Genomic DNA, 20,146 nt, shown 5'->3' on the forward strand with positions numbered 1-20,146 from the left:
TAGACATAACATCATAATACGTCTTAAAGGAAATCTTTTAGGAAAGAGTTTAATGGGATTTCACAGAAAAATGAGAATTTAAAAGAAGTTACATTTACCTCTAAGAGAAAAATGCCTGTTGGTATCAAGGCAGTTTATTTGGGATTTACGCTTATTACTGAATGTAACAAATACTTATTGCATACATGATACTCTCAAACTCTCAAATGAGCTTAAAATCTAATAGAGGAGGCAGATAAGTTCAAAATAATTAATGAGAGAGTGACATACAAAAGCAATGCTGAAAAAAGGCTATGCATACAAATTATCAGAATTCCACGATGGCCCCTTAAATTTTCTTTGGTTTAAAAAATCTTATGATTTTGTTGGCAATCCTATATAATTAGGCTGGAATCCTGAAACTTCAAATCCACTAGTTGGGTCCAATATTTCACCAGAGAGCACTAAGAAAGTCTATCTAACTCTGGGTAAACAAACAATAAACAGGACCCCATTTGTTAAGAAATCAATCTTCAATGCTAAATTAAGTGGAACCACATAACTAAAGGTACAGCAGTGATGAAGGCAGCTCTTAGAACATCTTTCAGCAATTTATGCTTGTTTTTCCAGGGTTCTAGGGCTACGAACTTTAGAGATGGAGATAAGCTATAATGTGATTATTAAGGTATTCTCAACCCATTTTTGGAGTTTAAAAATATAGGCCCTCTAAGCTAGTGAATCAGTAACATTACTACTTAAATAACTTTGGTCAGGTTATCTACATATACTATCTCTATATATATTTAAAAAATATGATTATTCAAAAACTCATTTTAGTCCAAAAAAGAAATTATATAGAACATAGTTGCAAGAATCCTCAAAAAAATACTGGCATATCAAATCCAACAACATATAAAGTAAATTATATACCATGACCAGGTTGGATATATTCCAGGTATGCAAGGTTGGTGCAACATTTTAAGATCAATTAATATACTCTATCACTACCAACAGGCTAAATAAGAGTAATCTTATGATCATATCATTAGATGAAGAAAAAGTGTCCCATCATAAGCTTCAACAGGGATGAACCCTTAGGACATTATGTTAAGTGGAATAAGCCAGTCAAGAAAGGACACACACTACACACTGTATGATTCCATTCATATGGATGATCTAAAGTAGCCAAAAATCACAGAAACAGAAAGGAGAAAGGTGGATGCCAAAGCCTAGGGGGAGGAGGAAGTGGGGATTTGTGTTTAATGGGTAGTTGGTTTTACAATATAGAAAAACTTCAAGAGATCTGTTGCATAACAATGTAAATATGGTTAACACTACTGAACTGTACACCTAAAAAATAGTTAAGATGGCAAATTTAATGATATGTACTTTTTACCACAATTAAATTTTTTAAAAAGTGGGAAAAATATCTGAAGAGATATACTTAAGATACATGGATGGCAAAAAAGCTTATGAGAAAATGCTCAAGTAGGGAATTGCAAATTAAAACAAGATAACACTACACACTCATTAGAATAGCTAAAATCCCAAACACTGACAATACCAAATGCTGGTGTGGATGTGGAGCAATAGGAACTCTCATTTATCACTAGTGGGAATGTACCATGATACAGCCACTCCAGAAGACAGTTTGGCAGTTTCTTACAAAGCTAAGAAGTTTTACTATACAATCCAGCATTGTGTTCCTAGGTAATTAATTATCCAAGTAAGCTGAAAACTTAAATCTACATGAAAGTTACATAAAAATATATATAGCAGCTTTACTCCTAACTGCCAAAAATTGGAAGTGACCAAGGTATCCTTTCACAGATGAACAGAAAAACAAGCCATCGTACAACATTATTCACATTAATCAGTATTAAAAGGAAATGAACTATCCAGCTACAGAGAAGCATTTTGCTAAGTGAAAGAAGCTGATCTGAAAAGACAACATACTGTATGTCTCCAACTATATGACATTCTAGAAAAGGCAAAACTCTAAAGACAGTAAGAAGATTAGTGGTTGCCAGGGTTTGGTGGGTGTGAGGTAGGAGTGGGGAGAGGAATGAACAGGTGGAGCACAGAGGATTTCAGAGCAGTGAAATTACTCTGTATGATACTGTAATGGTGGATACATGATATTATACATTTGGCAAAACTCCTTCAACTATACAATACAAAGAATGAACCCTAATGTAAACTATGGAATGTAGCTAATAATAATGTATCAATATTAGTTCATCAATTAAAAAAAATGTACCACATCAAGGCAAGATGTTAATAATAAGGGAAACAGGATGGCCACTGGGTGTCACGTGGGGAGGAATAAGGAACACTGTACTTTCGGATCAACTCTTCTATAAACCTAAACCTGGTCTAAAAAAAGTCTATTACAAGCAGTAACTCTGTGGCATCTTTCTACCCTGATGGACAATGACTGCAATAGGGTATGGGGGTGGGCTCGATAGTATGGGAAAATGTAGTAACCACATTGTTTTTCATGTGAAACCTTCCTAAGAGTGTATATCAATAAAACCTTAATAAAAAAATTGTATAAAAAAGTCTATTAATTATGAAAAACTATTCAAATATTTATTTTAATTCAAAGAAGAAAGTAATTAATGCTGGAAAAAAGGGACTGCATTAAAATCACCTTACCTTGATCTGTAGTCCTCTGAAGAGTTTGGGTTTATCACTCCTGACGAAAGCTTAAGAGAAAAGGAAAAATATTCAAATTGTTCAATTCCAAATCCAAGCTAGCTACAAAGATCAATATAAGAAGTAGAAATAAACTCAATGAATAAAACATTGGTTCCCCTTATGGGAAAACAGGAAATTCAAACCAATAAAATAAATGGAAAGGCATACCATACTGTTCAATGGGAAGACTAATATTTTAAGATGTTATTTGAAGTTTAGCAAAATTCCAAATTCCAGAGGGTTTTGAGAGCTTGACAAAATGTTAGTAAAGCTCAGCTATAAATAGAGTAAATGTGTGTGAATAGTCAGAGCAGTTTAGAAAAAGTAAAATATGAGTGGAAAATTTGTTCAGAATTATTTACTAATATAACTATTTGATACTAATACCAGAACAGATGAAACAAAGAAGAGATTAAGAAATATGAGAGACAAATATCTGGATAAATTTTTAATATGGTCAAACTATCAAATCAGAGAGGAAGGTGGGGAGGGAGACATTATGTGTATGTGGGGTGTGTGTGCGTGAATTGTTTAATACATATTTCTAGGAAAACTGCCAAGCTATTCAGCGGGGGTGAGAATTGGGGGAGGTAGGTACCTACATCATGTCTTTTATCTCAGTAAATTCCAGATGGATGAATACTTCCAATTCAGTCGACAAATATTTACTGAATACTTGACTGTATTCAATAAAACAGTTATGATTCCTGCTCTTGAAGGGAGTTTACAATGGTGGGGAAGATGCTAAACAATAATCACACAACTAATAATTTCAGTTGTGATAAACATTAAACAACAGAGTCTCAAAATACTACCCTACCATTTAATCTAGAGAACTTGAATATGGAATATGAAATTCTTTTCCTAAACCTCACCCTAAAGGAAATGCTTTAGAGACATGTCCATATAAAAATGGTCAGAACATTCAGGACAGCAAAACACATTAATAAACAAAATTAGAAGGAGAAATGACACTGGGAGAAAATCATCTCTAACATATAATGTATAAAAGAGCTCTTACAAATTAAGAAAAAATAAATACCAGGTAGAGAAATGGACTAAGAACAGGAACATTTAATGAACAACTATACAAATGGCCAAAAAACATTTGAAACACACGTTCAACCTTACTAACAATCAAAGAAACATCAAATAAAACAATGAGCTACCCTCATTCAGAGTGACAAAAAATAAAAGGATATTTAAGGTTAGAAAGTGGGTGGAGAGAAGAATTTTGCTTGAGGTCAGCTGCGGGAGCAATATAAACAAACATACCCTTCTTGAACACTATTTAGCAAAATGAACCACGAGTCTTAAAATGTACATACTCTTTAAACCTACAAGTCCCCTTCTAGGAATTTCTTTATTCTGAGGAAATAATTACACACACAGAAATGAAAAGATACATAAGGTCCTGCTAACCAAGTCTGGAAATCTGTAAATAAATGTGTAAAAGGCTACTGGTCAAACAAATGAACATGGACTAGACTATCGAAAGCATCTGATACTTTAAAATTACGTTAGTCTGTATTAAGAGATAAAGAAGCAAATACACTATGTATAAAAGGTAATTGATCAGTTTGTTTCCTACTGTTGTTAAGATGGATAAATATTATTTTTATATATTTATGCATAAATATATACTTGCAAAGGAAAAAGCCAAGAAGCATTAAAACCTAAAAATAAATTAAACAAGAAAATATAAAACGTTAAGCAGGATACACATTAACAGTTCAAAAGAATGTTAACCATTATTATTTTAATAGGGGGTTACAACTGGAGCATAGGGTTTGGGAAGTTATAAATGAATGTTCCCCTTTTTGGGTTGTTATTGGTCTACATTTTACCAATTTTTTAGTAATAATTAGTCAAATCATCCAAGTTAAAACATTAAGAATATTTCTTTCTAAAATAAATACCCATGAGATGTTTTGTTTAGATACTTGATAAGTTATACCAGTTCTTCTATGTTACCGTCTGCATCCTTCTCCATTTTTTAGATTATATAGTAGCACACATACTTTTGAAAACTTATTTTTTAAGCTTAGAGTTTACTAGAATAGCATACAGACATGTTTTATTATTAAAGTCTTTATCTACTTGCATTTGGGACAACTAAACAAGGATTAGTAAATGGTTTTTCTTTCTCCGAAGGCTTTTGAAGACTTGTTGGAAGAGACTCAGATATCTCATCTCAACCACTCCTACAAAATTTAGTTCAAAGAAAACTTGATTATATTATTCTGGCTCATTAGAACATCTTTTCCATTAACTTTATCTTTTAGATTTGTCCAAATACTCTGTAAACTCCTGAGTCCTCAAACACAAACGATCTTAGGATATCCTGTTGGATTTTACACCATCTTTTGGCAAATGCCTTATGGCACACCTGAGCAAAAAGCCATTTAACACACAGTAAAAGTGTGTTTCCTATTACCTAAGAAACCTCTCTGGGGAAAAGGACTACTCACATATTTTTGTATCTGTTAACCAAACCTAGCACATTTAACAACTTTTATTCATTCACCAGATTTTTAACTGGCTGGAATGAGTGAGCAAATCTGGAAGGAATATTAAGATGAGTAACCAGTGACTAATTTCATCAGTTCTTTGCTTTGCTCTGTGATCTATAAGCTGTCAAATTTTCAGTGAGGGGAATATTTGTTCAATGCCCTTAGCAAATCACATTTCACAGGCAGTGAATTAATCTCATAATAGACATTTGTGTACTTATATATACATGGCATGAAGATAGGCTGTATGAGAACACAGGGACTTGCAAAAAGACCTCATAACAACGTATTTTCTAGTTTACTTTCTGCTCTTTTAAAAACCGCTCAGTGATACCAGTTTGGAGATTTCTAAAGACATTAAACCAGTCCTTTATTTCTAGAAGATGTTCTTATGTCAATTTAATTATTTTTTAGTTATACAGACAGTTCTGTAAATAACACTTCAAAGTGATCAAATGTACAAAAGAAATGTTTCAGCTTTAATCTTGGGATTGTTTATCAGCATGTCATTGTACAGCCCCCTCAGAGAAGAGCTTATAATTCAGAGGCTCTTCAGAGTTAAACTTAAGGAGTATTAAAAAATAAAAAAAACCTATCTTTATCTCTGTTCCAAAAAGAGCATAAAAGTGGGGATAAAGGGCTAATAGGAAGGATATGCCTTGATGTTAAAGAAAAATGTTTGAATAATGTTTCTTCAGAATCAAATAAGTGAAAATATAAATGAAAAAGGAAACAATATACTTGGCTAGATTGAATGATATGCCTATGATCACATTACAAGTAGTCATACAATGTATTGTTGTTGGTTTTAAGATTTAATTTGATTATATAGGCTCATGGCAGATATAATTAAGACTTGTGAATGATCACATAAATTATATGGAATAATAATTAGATATTTTCCTGTGATGAATCAGAATATATTTTAAATAAAAATGTCATATCATACCCAGAAACAACAATACAAAGAGAAGAGCAACAGCAAACAGAACTGAATTCTCAATGTGCTCAGTGAAAGCTACTAGGTATTTCTAAAGTAAGAAAACTTATTATTATATACAAACCATCTGAGGTGCAAAACTGAGTCATCTGGGTCCTCCCAACAAGACAACCTAAAAAGCACTTAAAAACATTTAGAGAAAAGCATTTAAATAATTAAGAGAGTTTGGGGAGACTCCAGTCTAAAACGATCATAACTTTTCAGTTCAGAATAATAGCATCAGAAAAGGAATGTTTGAAAACTAAAAATTCACTGTTAAGTATATAACCAATGTAAACACAGGCATTTGACTAGATTCCCATTTGTTAAAAGTGGGGCATCCTTGAATTAGATGAATTTAGTAAACCCACTTATTTCAATAAATTCCTCTTAATATGAGAAGCAACATTAGGTAGATTCTGGGCATATTAAAGATAAAAATTAAAAAAAAATTCTGGGCTGTTAAGGAGTTACTAATTTGGTAGAGGCAAAAGACCAGTAAGCCAAATAAATACATTACAATATTATGTGGGAACTGCTATGGAACATAAAGGGGAGAGTGAAAACTTTCATCCAAAGGCCACCTAAAAAAACAATGTTTGAGCTAAATTTTGAATGAACAGGAGTTTATCACAAGAACTGGGAAGGGATACAAGTCAAGAGGAAAATGTAGTATGTGCAAAGACTTAAAGGTCAGAGTTCAGAGAACTGCAAATAGCTCTGCACGTGAACTAGAGGCATAAATCTAGAAAAGAGAAACCATGCTGTGATGGGTCAATGGCAATGCTATTGAGTTTGGTATTTATTCTGTATGTGGATGGGGAGCTATAAAGGATTTGAAGCAGGAGGGGCCACATTATCAAATCTGTCTTATGGAAAAGGTCTTTTTGGTAGTTACTAAATGAGGCAATAGATAAAAGGGACCAGAGACAGGTAGACCAGATAACAAGTAACTAATCCTGGATAAAGATGCCAGAGGCTTGATTAAAATCACAGAGATGCCAAGGGAGTATGATTTGAAGATTATTAAGAAGGAAGAGGAGAAGTAATTTGGTGACAAACTGGGTAGGAAGTATTAAAGAAAGCTTCTTGAGGTTCATGCTTCTGCTTCTGCTTCTGCTTGATGATATAATTTGTGGAAACAAGGAAGAACAAGGTATAGTTTTAACAGAGAAAAGGATGAATTCAGTTTTTGGACATGCTGGGTTTTAAGGTCTTTCTATTTAAAAATGAGGGCTACTGTCTGCAGGGCTGTTAGAAATGCAGAATCTCAGGATCCACCCCAAATTTACAGAATTACACTCCACATTTAACAAGATCTCCAAGTGATTCATGTGTCACTGGCTTAGGTGCCTTGTAAGTTCCTAGGAGTGGAATTAATGGGCTTTTAGTCTTAGTTTTTAGTTTTTGAGGAACCTCCATATAGCTTTCTACAACGGTTGAACTAATTTACATGCCCACCAACAGTGTAAGAGAGTTACCCTTTCTCAACATCCTCACCAGCATTTGTTGTTCCTTATGTTTTGGATGTTGACCATCCTAACTGGTATGTGGTGATACCCATTGTGGTTATAATTTGCATTTCCCTGATGATAAGCGATGTGGAGCATCTTTTCATGTGCCTGTTTGTCATCTGAATTTCTTCTTTGGAGAAGTGTCTGTTCTGATCCTCTGCCCATTCTTTAATCAGGTTATTTCTATTTTTGGTGTTGAGGCATGTGAGTGATTTATATATTTTGAAATGTTAACCCCTTATTGGATAAGTTATTTACAAATATATCCTCCAATATTGTAGGATGCATTTTTGTTCTGCTGACCATGTCCTTTGTTGTACAGAAGCTTTTTAGTTTGATATAGTCACATTTGTTCATTTTTGCTTTTGTTTCCCTTGCCTGAGGAGATGTGTTCAGGAAAAAGTTGTTCATGTTTATATTCAAGAGATTTTTGCCTATGTTTTCTTCTATGAGTTTTATGGTTTCATGACTTACATTCATGTCTTTGACCCATTTCAAGTTTACTTTTGTGTATGGCGTAACACAATAATCCACTTTCACTCTCTGACATGCAGCTTGTCCAGTTTTGCCAAGACCAGTTGCTGAACTGGCTGTCATTTCCCCATTGATATCCATGGCTCCTTTATCAAATATTAATTGACCATATATGCTTGGGTTCATTTCTGGGTTCTCTATTCTGTTCCATTGATCTATGGGGTCTGTTCTTGTGCCAGTACCAAACTGTCTTGATTACTGTGGCTTTGTAGTAGAGCTTGAAGTCGGGGAGCATAATCCCCCCAGCTTTGTTCTTTCTTCTCAGGATTGCTTTGGCTATTCAGGGTTTTCTGTGGTTCCATATGAATTTTAGAACTATTTGTTCTAGTTCACTGAAGAGTCTTATTGGTATTTTGATAAGAATTGCTCTGAATCTATAGATTGCTTTAGGCAGAACGGCCATTTGACAATATTAATTCTTCGAAGCCATGAGCACAGGATGTATTTCCATTAACTGATGTTCTCTTTAATTTCTCTCATGAGTGTCTTATAGTTTTTAGAGTATGGGTCTTTCACCTCCCTAGTTATATTTATTCTTAGGTATTTTTTATTCTTTTTGATGCAATTGTAAATGGAGTTGTTTTCCTGATTTTCCTTTCTGCTAGTTCATTGTTAGTATATAGAAATGCAACAGATTTATGTGTATTAATTTTGTATCCTGCAACTCTGCTGAATTCAGTTATTAGTTCTAAAAGAGTTTTGATGGAGCCTTTAGGGTTTTCTATACATATAATACCATGTTATTTGCAAACAGTGACAGTTTAACTTCTTCCTTACCACTTCTGAAGCCTTTTATTTCTCTGTGTTGTCTATTGTGGATAGTGCCTACAGTACTTTGTTGAATAAAAGTGATGAGAATGGGAATCCTTGAGTTGTTCCTGATCTTAGAGGAAAAGCTTTCAGCTTTTCATTTTTAAGTATGATATTGGCTCTGGGTTTGTCATACATGGTCTTCATTGTGTTGAGGTACATACCCTCTACACACATTTTGTTGAGAGTTTTTATCATGAATGGATAGCCGAATCTTGTCAAATGTTTTTTCAGCACCTATTAAGATGATCATGTGATTTTTGTCCTTTTTGTTGATGTGGTATATGATGTTGATTGATTTTTAAATACTGTACCATCCTTGCATCCCTGGAATAAACCCCACTTATCATCATGGACGATCTTTTTGATGCTTTTTTGAATTTGGTTTGCTAATATTTTGTTGAGTATTTTTGCATCTGTGTTCACCAGGGTCATTAAGTTTTTTTGTGGTGTCTTTGTCTGGTTTTGGTATTAGAGTGATGCCGACCTCAGAGAATGAGTTTGGAAGTATTCCCTCCTCTTCTACTTTTTTGAAAACTTTAAGGAGAGTGGGTCTTAGGTCTTCACTAAATGTTTGATAAAATTCAGCTATGAAGCCATCTGGACCAGGGGTTTTGTTCTTAGGTAGTTTTTGATTACTGATTTGATTTCAATGCTGGTAATTGGTCTGTTCAGATTTTGTTTCTCTTGGATCAGTCTTGGAAGGTTGGATTTTTCTAGAGAGTTGTCTATCTCTTCTAGGTTATTCAATTTATTGGCAAGAAATTTTTTGTAGTATTCTTTAATAATTCTTTTTATTTCCATGGTGTCCATTGTGATTTATTGCCTTTTTTCATTTCTGATTCTATTTATGTGTTTAGACTCTCTTTTTTTCCTTTATAAGTCTGGGTTGGGGTTTATCTATTTTGTTTATTTTCTCAAAGAACCAGCTCCTGGTTTCACTGATTCTATTATTTTATTCTTCTCAATTTTATTTATTTCTGCTCTGATCTTTATTAAGTCCTTCCTACTGACCTTGGGCCTCATTTGTTCTTTTTGTAGTTTCATTAATTGTGAGTTTGGACTGTTCATTTGGGATTGTTCTTGTTTCTTGAGGTAAGCCTGTAATGCTATACACTTTCCTGTTAGAACTGCCTTCACTGCATCCCACAGGTTTTCAGGTGTTGAGGGTTTGAGGTGTTCATTTGTCGCCATATATTGCTTGATCTGTTTTAATTTGGTCATTGATCCAGTGATTATTTAGGAGCATGTTGTTAAGCTTCCACGTATTTGTTGGCTTTTTTGTTTTCTTTGTGTAATTTATTTCTAGTTTCATACCTTTGTGGTCTGAGAAGCTGGTTGGCACAATCTGAATCTTTTTAAATTTACTGAGACTCTTTTTATGGCCTAGCATGTGATCTAATCTGGAGAACATTCCATGTGCACTTGCCTGCTTTTGGGTGTAGAGTTCTATAGATGTCTGTTACTTCCATCTGTTCTAATGCATTGTTCAGTGCCTCTGTCTCCTTACTTATTTACTGTCTAGTTAATCTGTCTTTTGGGGTGAGTGGTGTGCTGAAGTCTCCTAAAATGAATGAATTGTATTCTATTTCCCCCTTTAATTCTGTTAGTACTTGTTTCACATATTTAGGTGCTACTATATTGTGCTCCAGCTGTGCGTCACCTGGCCTGCTGCAATGGTAGTGATGCTAGAGAATAGAACTGGCACCTGCCAGGAGGAAAGTGCTCCCACGGCTGGGCTGTGCATGCAGCTCCCTGGCTGGCCCAAAATAGGGCTGAGCAGGCTGGGGGTTCTCCCCCTGCCTACCTGGGAGTGAAGTTTTATTTCACTGCCAGCTGGCAGGCTGTACACCAACATGAGAAGTCTCCAGCTGTGTTGCCAGCAACAAGGATGGAGCGTCTGAAGCTCCTAAGGGCTCCCAACCTGCTGGGCTGAGGGTTGGCTGTGGAGGTTTTGTCCACCTGACAGTTCTCCTTGCCCCTCTGGTACCCCTCTCATTGCTGTGAAGTCTTTCAAACTGTCCACACTTTCTCTCTCAGTGGGGCCGGCAGAGTGTGCCTGTTCTCCACAGGTGGCTGGGATCTCAGCCTCTCTGGGTGTTCTGCTTGTCTCTGTTGTCCAGCCCCACCAACCACCAGTGCACCATGCAATGTGGGTCCATGTTCCCGGAACAGATCTCCAAGGCCAGGTGTTCAGGGTCCTGGGCTTCTATTCCCTCCCCACTCCATTCCTCTTCCTCCCACCTGTGGGTCAGGGTTGGGGGAAGGCCTTGATCCCACTGGATCACAGCTTTGTCACTTTACCCTTTTCTGTAGGGTCTTCTCTTCTTCCCCAGATGTAGGTGGTCCATTCTGCAGTCTTCAGGTTAATTTCAGGCCTAGTTGTATTTGCTGTATTTTCATGTTCTATGTGGTTTTGGGAGGAGGTTTTTGCCTTGCCTTCCTACACTGCCATTTTTTTTCCTCTGTCCCCAGTTCTACATTATTTTAAAACTCCTTTCTGCACCTGAAAGTTTATGATTCTAATACAAGTTTTGGAAAAATGTGGTCCATGGGCTATTATCTGGCCTGCTGGCTTTTGTAAATGAAGTTTTATTGGAACACAGCCACACTTACTAATTTAATTTAAGTATTATTTATGGCTGCTTCCAGAAAAGTGGAGTTGAATAACTGCAACAGAGACCTTGTTGCCTGTAAAGCTGAAAATTTTTACTTTCTAGCCTTTTACAGAAAGTTTTCTAAGCCCTACAAAATCAGGGAAATTTAACATTTTTTTACTGAGAGCCAGACATATCCTTTACATGGTCAGACTCAGGCTTAAGAAGGAAACTATACTTACTTACATTATTACTCTGAAGTCACCAGAAGTGATAAAACATTAAGTCCAACCTGCTATGAGAAATTATTACACAAACTGTCTTTCCTACTTAATCAAAGCATGGGATCTGGGGTTTCTTTTCTACAAACACTGAGTGGTTTAATGTAGACAAAACATTTCAAAATTTAAATCCTCTCTTCTGGAGTAATTTGACATTAAGTTACTCTTCTGTTTTATGACACAATTAATTTAAATTAAGTTAAAGAATTACAATGTATTGTAAACTAAAGTGTAATGAAAGCTATCATGATAATCCCCAAGGCTACCTGATGTTGATGACAGAAGCAATGGTGACACAGAAATTAGTTCCCTATTTTTGATTACTGTAAAAAGTGACAATTTTCCTTCATGCCCTATTCCAGAATATCTTTAAGATAGTGAGTCTGAAAGTGAGAATAATGGCTATAATAAAAATATACCAGCTTCTCATGGGCTCAGAAAATATTGGCATTATACATAATTATATTAAATATGGTTATGCATTATGGAGTTAAATAACTATTTTTATTTAAATTAAGCTTGTAGTACTTAGATATTTTTATACAGAATTAAAATCCAATTGTTTTCAAGAGGAAAAGTCAGTATGACTCCATGTACCCAAAGTTTGATAATGTAACTACACGTAAGAAATATATAAAAAGTTATACTACAAGGATTGATAAACAACATAAGCTTTTAACGACTGACCTACCAACTGTAGAAATTATTACCATGGACATAATAAAATCTGTTATCACAAATAGAAGGGCTAATTGTGGTACCAAACCTACTCCTGACCTCATGAAAATCTAAGTAACAAAACATTATTAATAAGATAAGTCAGTAATTATGAATAGTCAATATAATTAAAAAGCAGTGCCAAAAATTTCTAGGAATAAGAGTGATCACAGTATTACTCAGAGAACTGATAAAAGAAAACCCAAACAACTACGGTACAATTCTGAGTTTAAATGTTTGAGACAAAAATATCATACAGAGTGAGGAAATCTTTCCTTAAGCAGAAGTAGATATACATTCTGTGCTCCATCAGAATTTGTGCTTCTTCTAACAAAGAATTTGTTCAATTAGATGTGTATCTGTTTTGGGCCTCATAAAAAATATTCCCAAGTTAAATTATTCTATTACATTTCTGTATCAAAATGACTAATATTTTATTATAAACAATTCTAGGTCAGCAATAAGTCATGTGCTAACACAGGCCATTTTATAAAATACTGAATCCAAAAAATTATCTTGCCATTAAGTAAACAAATAAATAAATCATGGGAAGGTCAGAAGAAACAAAAACAGAGTAGGCATATAAATAGAGCACTTACATTTTTGAGTTACAACAAAACAAAAACAAAACTTCATTGTCTTTAACAATTTCAGTCATGAAACTGATTTTTAAGTGACATGCAAAGACAGAATAGAAAAGCTTTAATTAGCCCAAGTCTGTTTGGAAATGCAAAGGTCCACTACTGTTTAGTGTCAACCAAAAACAGAATTCACTTTCACAATCATCTTTTTACATATTAATCCTTAAAATTTCCTGTGAAAATATACTTACATGGCTTCCTCTCCTCTGCACTTCAAATTCTTTGGTAATTAATTCTCTTGATGATTTGTCATTTTGTATAGTCTATTCTCACTTAATGCAATTGTTTCTTAGGAGTTTTATGTGACATCAATTTACATATAAAATATACTGAACTGGGTATGTTATTTAAAGGCATTACATTTATTTCTGGTAAAAGAAAGGCTCTTGTAAAATCTACACTTGGTAAAGAAAAAACTCTCCTTTAAAGAAAATAACTACCTCATCATGTGTTGTTTTTAAATCTAAATTTCATATATTATGCTTGCTTAAAAACTCCAGCTCCATGAAAACAAATGTGGAAGTAATTCATTTATTATTGAGAAAAGTATAATGCTAACAATTTTTATTCTTGGAGATATTATAATGAAAATATTCTTCTGAAATATTTTAACCTATTAAACTGAGAATTTACTAGAGTTAATTTTAATACCTTGGACTTGAGGGAACCTTCCCAATTTTCATCCACAGACTTCGAGAATAGCACCTGCATACAACTGCAAATGGAAAAACAGGATTTAAAAAACTGGTATACTTAAAAAATCTAGTTAAAAAATAAATATAAAATTTCACAGCAAAAAACATTATAGGTGGGTGAACAAATATATAGATTAAATAAATGTCAGAGCTGGACAGGACTATCTAGTTCTACGTCAACAGAAGAGGAAGCAGAGGCCTAAGCCTATTAAATGGTAGCATTTAAGCCCGATGTGGAATATTCTTCAACCTAGCCAAAAAAGACTGAAGGAGATATGGAGACTAACAATGAATTTGAACAGGTAAGATGTCCTAGGAAGTTCTTCATAAAAATCTAAAACTTCCTACAGATTTTTTTTAGGTGGCTAAATTGAGTGCAGGTATGTATCCATCTATCCAACATAGATACTTAGTGAGAATTCTTTCTGGTTGCTTTTAAAATTAAGCAATCATTGTTTTAAAATTAAAACAAAAAAAAAACCCATTACCTTTAAAAAGTAATACTATGTACTATGTAAAGATATTATAGGAAAACAAGTAATATTTCATTATAAATAACTTAAATGCAAATTATTTTCCCCTAAGGAAATTCAGTTGAAATGGACTCAGTGGTAAAAATCACTTTTTTGTAGCTGTACAGCCTGCCCATTTTTTTTGTAGTGACTTGGGAATGCTGTGACTAAGAGAAGGCAGGCAGTTATAAGAACATACTAGATGCATTTTATTTATTTTTAGGTTTTAGACTTGTTTTTTTATTGTAGGTCAAAGAGCTAAAGATAGTTTTATCTTTTAAGTTCTAAAGTAACATAAAAATCACTTGCAATATGCATGACTACTTTAGATACTTTAGAGAATATAGAAAAGTATTACCTTCATTCTACCTATACAAGAGATAAAGACTTTTTAACATTTTGGTGATTCTGGACTAGACCAATAATTCTTGTTTTTGAAGGTAAAGATACTTAGGAGAATCTGATAGAAATTTGCTTTAATCCAGACTATTCATGGACTCTCTGAAACCACTAATGATTACGAATTCTGATGACCTTGAAGGTTCTTTGTAGCAGTAAAAATTGAAGATTTGGTTGACCTAATTCTATATAAGCTGCTTTTGAATAAGATCTGGTTAACATTGGTTTGACAAGCCCCCTAAATTATCTTTAAAAATATCCAACTATATTACCCATAAACTCATTAATCAACACACCCACAGTCAACACACTGATGTTAGGAAAATGCAAATCAAAACCACAAAACCATCTCATACACACTAGGATGCCTGTTCTCAAAGAAAATAGAACAAAACAAAAGAAGAGGTAGTGAGGGGTAGAGATGTTGGAATGTAAAGTGGGCACTGCAACATTAAACAGAATGGTTGTTCCCTAAAAAATTAAAAGAATTTTATGATCCAGAAATTTCATTTTGAGGTATATACCCAAGATAACAGCAAGTAGGGAGTTGATAACTACATACCGCTATCATTCAATATCCAAGAGGTAGAAGCAACCAAATGTCTATGACAGATGAATAAACAAAAAATATATATATAAATAATATATATAAATAATGAAATATTCAGCCTAAAAAACAAAATAAATTATGATACATGCTATAACATGGATGAATCCTGAAGATGCTAAAAAAGGCAGTCACAAAAGGATAAATACTGTCTGCTTTCACTTTTATGAGGTACTTAAGAACAGTCAAATTCAGAGACAGAGAGTAGAGTGGTGGCTGCCAGGGGCTGGGAGAAGGGAGATTGAGGAGTTAGTGTTTAACGAGTATGGAGTTTCAGTTTGGGAAGATGAACAAGTTCTGGAGATAGATGGTGATATTGTTTGCACAACAATGTGAAGGCACTTAATGTCACTGAACAGTAAGCTTAAAAATGGTTAAAATGGTTAATTTTCTTACGTATATTTTACAAGAATTAAGAAAATATTTAAAAGGCCATATTATAATTGAGTTACTAGATTTATCTTGTATTTGCAAATTTGTGATCCTTTAGAAACTCTAAGCAGAAATTCCTCACATTAATGGCATTTCTCTACACCACTATTTCCCAACATTCTCCATATCATAACATGTGGAAAATGTTACCAATTGTAATGGAACACTGGGGTAAAAGGAGGAGGCTTATGATTGGAGATGACTAGTCTGGGGGTCCTTGATCACTCCAGTCCCCATTTTGGTTGTCCCAAGGGCCTTGGATCCTTGCACACTTATAACTCACTCATGGAAAGCATTTCTCTGCATCACAAAACACCAACTGATTAATTAAAAATATGAGAAATATATTCTTTAATGAATAGGCAGCTCAGATGTGACCTTCTCCAGGAAGACTTTTGTTGATCTCCTACTCTCAGTTAGGGACTTTCTGTAGAATTCTGTTCTCATCATAATGTACTATTAATATGCTAAAGCTTGACTGTGGACAGGAAAGTCTTTATTATAATTCAGAACTAGATACAAAAATGCTCAATGTATGTGTGCTGAATGGAGAGAATTACTCATTTAACAGAATTAAATGCCTTTTTTCAACATGTTAACTTTAAATATTTAAGTTCCTTTGACATACTTTGTACAGTATGTGCTTCCAATCTAGGGTAAACAACCCACAAAAAGTAACTCAAAGCTGCCTAACATTATTGAAGTCAAATTTTAAAAGCATTAATTTGTGATGCTAGTTGGTATTTTACTTAGGAATTTGTAATGTTCATAGAAAAACATTTTTTTCATGGTAAAAAATTAACTACAAATTGTGATAAACTTTCAATACCTTATAAAGTATCACAAGTATCTTTGGCATCACACAAATTCACATATAAGGAAAAATATGCTACTTATTAGGAATACTCTAGGGCATACAGTATGAAAGGATTAAAAAGGTTAAAACTTGGATTTCCTTAACTTTCACAAATAGCATTTTTCTTGTTCAAGTAACATTACTGGCTTACAAAAATACTGGCCTTCAGCATTTGTGGAAAAGTATCGGTAGAAGAGAAATCTAAGAAGCAAGTTTTGTAACTTTTATACAGCAAGCTTACTTTTTTATAGCAAATTAGTAGGTGGCTTTTCTAAAGGTAATTCTAAAAGTCTTATTAGTATAGACAATCTAAGTACTAGTAGGTCACTATTCCAGTAGGATCATATTATACTAGCCCAAATAATATAAATGGAAATATATGGACACCTTTGGCAAGATATTAAAATGATTATGCAAAATTATATTTTTTTCCCTTTGAGTCTATGACTACTCTTATACTACTATGACTGTCAGGATTTCCTAAACTGCTGATAGGGTCCTCCCAGTGGGAAGTGAAATATCTAACTACTTCCTTCAACTCTATAACTGTTTTACTTATTTGTAACAGGATTTGAGTATGTTGACTTCCCACTTATTTAAAAATAAATGATTTGTATTTATTATTCTTAAGACTATTATTTCAGCTTGGTGATCAGCTTATTTTTTCCCCAAATATATTTTAAGTATTATCAATATTTTATATATATACCTCAATTTTAGATTCTATACATTTCATATTATTTCCCTAATATCTTGGGGTAATGTACTCCACTCACTGTAAAAAGACTTCCCTGATAAATTAGTTGGATTATGATTTTTTTCCCCCTAATATTCACCTGACCAACCTCCTGTAATATACTGAGATTTTTATATCTATAGAAGAAGACCAAAATCTTTATTTTGTGTTGATAACTTTGTTGTCATTAAAGTCTAAGTAGTGCTACCAAATGGTTCAGATTAACAGCAAAACAAAAAGCTGGTATTTTACACTCAGTACCTAGATTCCAAAATAAGATAATTTATAACATTGAATAAAGGTGACACTTGTGAGTTACGTAAATTTTCTGAATTAAAAAAAAATTGTTGTATTTGTTAACTTTTACTGCCATCATACCAACACCACTGCCACAAATCTATAAACTTTGTGGTCCAAGTAAGAAAGAAATAGTCTACTTTCTGATAGTAAGTACTTAATGCATTTTTGTTGGTGATAATATCCATGGTTCTAAAGAAACATGACAGCAACAAAAACCTTGAAATAAACTAAGTATTTAAAACTGAGTCAAACTAAATATCAAATTTTCATACAACTTGGTATTGTTAAATTAATTAAACAAGAAGGCCATTAGACTGAGGTGGTTCTAAGGCACTATCAGCCTATATAAGCTAATCAAAACCTAAGCCCATAAACGCCTCAAAGTTAAAAAATCAAACCTTAAGACAATCACAAACTGCTACAGGGGCTTTCCCAAATAAGGCAACTGTTTAAGCTATTTAACCTATTTAATAATTTGTTTGCTTTGCATCTGCACCTTCTCTATCAAAGTCTTGCCCTTACCTCCTGTCAGTGGAACGCTCCTAGCTACTTCTAATTGGTGCTGCTCAACTCGAATTGATTTTTGCTTAAACTATTAAACCTTTTACTATGCCTCCATTTATCTTTTAACAGTGTAGTGAAAAGATCAAATTATAAAATCAAATGTGTATCTGGTCCAATTCTGGCTCTGCCACTTAGGAGCAGCATGACCCCTTGGATAAGTCATTGTCTCTGAGCTTCAGTTTACTGTTTGAACAAAAGAGATTTTTCCCTACCTTCCAAAGATACTATAACAGTTAAACAAACAAACAAACAAACAACATGCAAAAAACCTGGATTCTTCAGATGCTCAATAAGTATCAACAGCTATTATAACAATACTTTCACATTATTAAGTGTTAAGTTGGGTACTTGAAATTCATTTTTATAGTTTGTAAACTTGACCTTTCTCTTCAGGGACTCTTCAGGGCTACCACTTACTGCTCCTCTGTAATAGAATGGCCACTTCAAAATTTCTCAAACTTTCAAATTCAAATTGGCTTAGACCAGTGTTTTCAACCCCGACTGTACACTTGAATTTCCAGGGAAGATTCTGAAAATTACTTATCCTTTGAAACCACTCCAGACCAACTAAACTAGAATATTTGAGGGTGATGAGACCCATGCATCAATACTTTAGTAACTATTACTACTTTCAAAGCTACCCAAGTTATTATAATGGGCAGCCAGGGATAAGAATCACTGCCTTGGACTATATCCCACTATTAATGAAGCAAAAATTACAAAATGATCAGACAGTAAGTTTTTGCTCCAAAGACTAACCAAATTAATTCTACAAGGTAAATTAGGTAACTATTAGCTATAACAGGATAAATGTTCCAATACTCTGCTTTTCTTCCCTTATGACGTATTGTTTCCAACCATATATAATTTTCAAAACCCTCTTTAATTTAAAGGTAAGACTTCAGTATTAAAGAAAGTCAATAGTACTATTAGAATAAACTGAAAAAAAAAACCAATATTAAGTAGCAATACAAACAATATGCTCTAATGTTAGGTGACTAAAAGGTGAAATTTTAGCTGCTGAACAGATTTCAGAGCTGATGAGTAACTATTTTATATATCTGCTGAAGGCTTGCTCTTAAATAAAATGTGGGAATTTAAGAATAAGGAAGTATGGCTATAATATGATGAAAGCAGGGTATTATGTTATTAAGATCTTAAAAAAACAATTATGATACACTCAAATATATGTGAGCCACTCTTCCAAACATTAATTGTATCTAGTGTAATTTCTGAAAATCAACTTTACTCTTCATACAGTAGAAAAATATATCATACAGAAGCTATTTTTAGTAAAATCTGGCCAGTTAATTCTTGGAAAATATTTTCAACCAACAGTGAGTGATCTGCTGAGGTTTAAATTTTAATTCATTATTCAACATCAAATTATCCCTATAATTTCTGGTATTGGAGTGCTGGAAACAAGCTACAATTACACATGGATAAACAATTAGGGTACTAAATTTTTTGATCTAGTGGTAAGCTTTTGTCAAGATTTCAGTTTAAGTCACTGAAGCAGCAGATGTATGAGGCAAAAGATGTATCTGTTGACAATTCCACACACACTCTGACTCATAACATTCTCAGATAGGAACAATGAATGAGCTAAGGAAGATTAGGGAAATAAATTCAGTTTTACATTCTAGCAAAACAAGCTGGCAAATATAATTTTTAAGTATTATACCTGTGAGATTACACTATTCATTTTAAGGAGCTTTCTACTTAACTGTGAAAAAATATAAAGCAATGACTATACCTAAGATAGCTTCTTACATTTATA

General features: G+C 33.6%; 1 protein-coding gene across 1 annotated transcript in view; it reads right to left on the reverse strand.

Annotated features, from left to right (window-relative positions):
• The window catches only part of SELENOF (selenoprotein F), a 44,897-nt gene that overhangs the window by 988 nt on the left and 23,763 nt on the right, over positions 1 to 20,146 (reverse strand). The window contains exons 3-4 of the mRNA XM_017671923.3: positions 13,917 to 13,980; positions 2,638 to 2,687 (exon numbers count right to left, since the gene is read on the reverse strand). Coding sequence (XP_017527412.1) covers positions 2,638 to 2,687; positions 13,917 to 13,980 — 114 coding nt within the window. The remainder of the gene's footprint in view (positions 1 to 2,637; positions 2,688 to 13,916; positions 13,981 to 20,146) is intronic.

The sequence above is a fragment of the Manis javanica genome, chromosome 4 (genome assembly GCF_040802235.1).
Source record: "Manis javanica isolate MJ-LG chromosome 4, MJ_LKY, whole genome shotgun sequence".
NCBI classification, from domain to species: Eukaryota; Metazoa; Chordata; class Mammalia; order Pholidota; family Manidae; genus Manis; species Manis javanica.